Source organism: Palaemon carinicauda, chromosome 34, assembly GCF_036898095.1.
Source record: "Palaemon carinicauda isolate YSFRI2023 chromosome 34, ASM3689809v2, whole genome shotgun sequence".
Taxonomy (NCBI): Eukaryota; Metazoa; Arthropoda; class Malacostraca; order Decapoda; family Palaemonidae; genus Palaemon; species Palaemon carinicauda.
The window spans coordinates 39,104,871-39,109,359 of record NC_090758.1 but is presented as its reverse complement, the minus strand read 5'-3'; the positions used below and the strand labels follow the sequence as shown (position 1 = coordinate 39,109,359).

At 34.9% G+C, this 4,489-nt stretch overlaps 3 protein-coding genes across 28 annotated transcripts in view; 2 read left to right on the top strand and 1 right to left on the bottom strand.

Moving 5' to 3' along the window:
* Positions 1-4,489, bottom strand: part of LOC137627117 (tyrosine-protein phosphatase 10D-like) — a 616,151-nt gene that overhangs the window by 260,027 nt on the left and 351,635 nt on the right. The window lies entirely within an intron of this gene.
* Positions 1-4,489, top strand: part of LOC137627116 (uncharacterized) — a 486,416-nt gene that overhangs the window by 346,401 nt on the left and 135,526 nt on the right. The gene's annotated exons all lie outside the window — the stretch shown is intronic.
* LOC137627115 (tyrosine-protein phosphatase 10D-like) overlaps positions 1-4,489 on the top strand; it is a 124,610-nt gene that overhangs the window by 35,087 nt on the left and 85,034 nt on the right. For 5 of the 11 annotated variants that reach the window (XR_011041101.1, XM_068358149.1, XM_068358146.1 and 2 more), the window contains exons 1-2: positions 184-326; positions 2,218-2,463. The exons of 1 other annotated variant lie outside the window; for it this stretch is intronic. Coding sequence is in view for 5 of the 10 variants with exons in the window: in XM_068358149.1 (XP_068214250.1) it covers positions 197-326; positions 2,218-2,463 (376 nt within the window). In the remaining 5 variants the exon portion in view is untranslated. Of the gene's footprint in view, positions 1-183; positions 589-2,217; positions 2,464-4,489 lie in introns of those variants that run through there. 5 more of the 11 variants (XR_011041105.1, XR_011041102.1, XR_011041103.1 and 2 more) reach the window with 1 other exon arrangement.

Here is a 4,489-nt window from a genome sequence, read left to right as displayed (position 1 = left end):
AAATGTTGTTTACATTTGTCTAGAATACAATGGTATGAAGCAAGTTTTGCTATTTACGGAATATCAGGATTCAGTGTTACCATACCATGAGTGAAGCAAAATTAGTTTGGAAGCAAGCGCAGAGACCGGTCCCTCTCACTCACTGCCTGCAGGTGTGCAGCGGTATCTCAGTTCACCTGTGACTGTCGTAGTAGTAATGTGCGCACGTTATTCGTCCTCATCTAAACTTTCTATCGCCTCGGTCTGTGAGTCGAGATACTGTACTATTACTTTGGCGGGATATCGGTGTGATGGAGGTTCCAGTGAACGACATGAAGGGATAAAATGTAATGTGAATGTTATTATAATATCCAAAAACATAAAAAATCGTGATCCACATCGTGTCTGTTTTGGGAAATAGTCAGGACTCAGGAGTGAGGGAGAGGTGTTCGTTGGTACTGTTCTTTTGGTGTCGTGTTTGTATCACTCAAGGTGTTCATGTTTTGTTATCATGTTACAATGACGAAGATAGTTTTAATGGATTTTGCCTCTGTTAATATGAAGACTCTGTTCTTCAGCATCTGAACCACAACGTCATTAAATCTTGAAGTGAGTCAAAGGTCAAACCATTTCTTTGCAAGGGAAAAAGTCTTACCTGGGGACTTTCTTTGTGGTTCGACTCATAGAAAGTTGTCACTCAAGTCATCAACTGTAAAATTTGTATAAGAAGTTTTATACGTCTAATCCTTGAGAGAGAGAGAGAGAGAGAGAGAGAGAGAGAGAGAGAGAGAGAGAGAGAGAGAGAGAGAAGAGAGAGAGAGAGAGAGTCAGTTTCCTTGACAACTTGTTGCATTGCAGTTACAGTCTCAAACTTTCGGCGAACGTGAAAATGTAGCTGAAAATAGAATTGGTGTTATTGAATATCATGGCTGGTGTCACATATATACTTCTGTAAGAAAATGATTATCATAAAAGCTCACTCTATCGTAAAATTATAAGCAATTCTTAAGTGACTCGAAATATAGTTTAATTTTAGAGTAAATTTTATACCGCAATGATGTTAGATCATGAAATGCTAATAGAAATTACACAAGTTTAATAATTTATTATTATTATTATTATTATTATTATTATTATTATTATTATTATCATTATTATTATGTGGCTGCTTTTCGAAGTTTCCTTTTTATCTAATTACAATCTAACACACACACGAACACACAAACCCCGAGCTGGAATAGTGGATTGTGTCATTCAGTTTTTAATGATATCGTTAAAAAAAAAAGTTATTACTCTTTGTTATGTTGAGAGATTTGCACGTATTGGGTGGAATGTTCCTCCAAGCTAACTTCAGCCAGAGAGAGAGAGAGAGAGAGAGAGAGAGAGAGAGAGAGAGAGAGAGAGAGAGAGAGAGATTTAAGACTAGAATACATAATGAATGAAAGCATGCAGATGCTGATAAAATGTGAATAAAAGAGGCGTGAAAACTAACAAATTGGAAACTATAACAGAAATTTTGAATGAATCACGAATTCACACCAACGTACATAACGCAAATCTCAGCAAACAGAAAACGGACATTTATCGCATAGAGAAAACGGAAGCAGATATTAGTTGGGTAATTTCAAGAGAACATCTCCGAGACATCGAGCGGCAACCATTAGTTATGCATAGCGGAGATTGAATTTCTATTTCCAGGTGAAGTTAGGACCATAGGATGGAAAGGGGTTCTGTAAAGAGAGAATGGATGCAGTGTGGGCTAAAGTTTGTGAAATGGAAAAGGAAATACAATTCGGTAGTTAAAGGATAAATGTGGCACTAGCATGAATTGTTCTTTTGTGGAGCGAAACCCTGGTAAGGAAAACAGTTAAATGTGGAACATATATATATATATATATATATATATATATATATATATATATATATATATATATATATATATATATATATATATATATATTTATATATATATATTCAGGATAGGAAATCCGTTCTACATTTTGTCGTTTCTTGGTGAAGGATAATACTTTTGCAAACGATGTGAACTGGATCCAATAGAACTGTTGAAATAATATCAAGCCTGAAGCAGATCATCTTTTCCATCCCCTTTTAATGATTAATGCCAGTTGCCAGACTTTCCCTTTGACTTAGGGAAATTTGTCTTTATAATTAAATCCCTATAGTTCATAATTTGTTGAATTCAAGATATGTCTTGATTTGTGTCTTGCATTTCCACAGGTTTTCGGAGCCGATGTCGTAATTCATTTCCTCCCGACCGATTCCCAGACAAGGACGGCTTCTACCGCCTGGATTACTGGCCCCCGCAGGGGGCACCCCCTCCTAATACCACCTTCACTCCAGCGAAGGTGGTGGAGGGGATTGAACTGACGAGGGTGTTGCCAGGGACCAAGTATGACTTCCAGTTATGTTACTGCAATGACACTCTTAGCGATTATCCCAGGTGGACGGCGTCCATTGCAACAGGTAGGTTTTGCACGAATCAATGAACGTCTTGTTTACGTGATTGCACCAATATCTACTTGAATGAGATTCGTACATTTGTTTATTTGAAGTCTTATTTAGGTATTGTTTTGCCTAATTACAAATCTAATTGTACTTATTTGTTTATTCATTTATGAATACCGTTATAGTAAATGGCCTGTCCATTTGTCTCTCTTTATGGCCTTGGATGGAATGTTTTTGTTGTTGTTGAGAACTTTATTCAGACTGGCTTGAATTATGCACATGCATGTATTCATGTGCAAGCACTAATCACATTTTTACAGGACTTCTTACATCAAGTAACATCACCCTTTCAATTTCAATAATATAGACTTTAACCAATATAAGTTTGGTTCATTTTACACAACGAAATATTAGAGATACCTGGAATGGTTTAACATTACTCATAGAAAAGAGTAATTTATAACCTTTACGACAATACCTTCAAGATAAAATAGGGGGGGGGGGGTTGGAACTAGCAAAACCCTTATATGACATTTCCCATGAGTAAATGAGATATATAAAACTTTGGATATCTTGTGCATCACTTATTACACAAAATAATTCAGTATTGAACACATGACACATAGAATCAACACAATATACACACAGTCAAAAGATACCTATATATAGTTTACAAGTTAAAATTCTTTTTTTCTTCTACCCTGAATTCACACAATTCACATCAACACAATAACATGTCCCTTCTAAATATGTGACTGGTCATAATGGTGTGGTTTTCTGGAGTGGCGAGGGTATGCTCTCTACTGAGAGCTCCTCTGGTCTGAACTGTATGTGAATGTGCAAACGAATCTCTCTTATCAGAGACCATTTTACTCATTCTTGCGACGTCGAATACCATTCCTCGTGATTCTCTGAGGCGAGAAACTAACTTGATAACCTTTCACGTAATTTCAGAATGGAAAACTTTTCTTTAAATTTAGATTATTGCTCGGTCTTTGAAATAGAAATGAAGACAGCCACGTTAGTATAATTGGTTAGATACATTAACGTCTGAAAAGAGAGAGAGAGAGAGAGAGAGAGGAGAGAGAGAGAGACGAGAGAGAGAGAGAGAGAGAGAGAGAGAGAGAGAGAGAGAGGTTTTGAATAATAATCTACAAATGAAAATAACGAGTCGATTATACGCCAGTACAAAACACCGCCCAGTTTAGCTCAGTGTATCCTCTCGTGTATTATTCACTATTATTCACCTCCCTTTCATGATGAGTTTTGGTGGTTACATATCATTATACAACTAGTGGTTGCGACCCGTCAAATTACTGTAGGCCTATAGCCGCCTGGCTAGTACAGTGGTAACATATTCGCTTAACATTCGGATATGCTGCAGCAGATCGATCCCTGCACGTGACGGTGAGTTTAAGCTGTTTGCTGGGGAGGCCACTGCTGTAGTTGTACACCACAGGGAGATGGTTGGGCTTGCCCGGCTGACGTCCTGGTGAGCATCTATTCTGATGAAACTGCCACACGGCAGTGTGGGCAATTTATGGGAGATTGTTATATATAGGCAGAGACTTGCTGTTGATCAATTGGGATAAAGGCTTTGTTTTTTATTAGTCGTTTTTTCGTCTAGTAAATTTCTCTTACCATTAATGATTTTTCTTAATTCATGTTCGTGGGTTTCGTCTTCTTCGTCGTCTTCTTCTTCTTCATATTATTATTATTATTATTATTATTATTATTATTATTATTATGATTATTATCATTATTATTATTATTGTTATTAGTAGTATTATCATTGTATTTATTATTATTATTATTATTATTATTATTATTATTTTGATTATTATCATAACCATCATTATTATCATTATTATTATTATTATTATTATTATTATCATTATTATTTTTATATTATTATTATTGTTATTATTATTATTATCATTATCATTATCATTATTATTATCATTATTATTATTATTATTAATATTATTTTTGTTATTTTTATTATTATTATTATTATTATTATTATTATTATTATTATTATTAT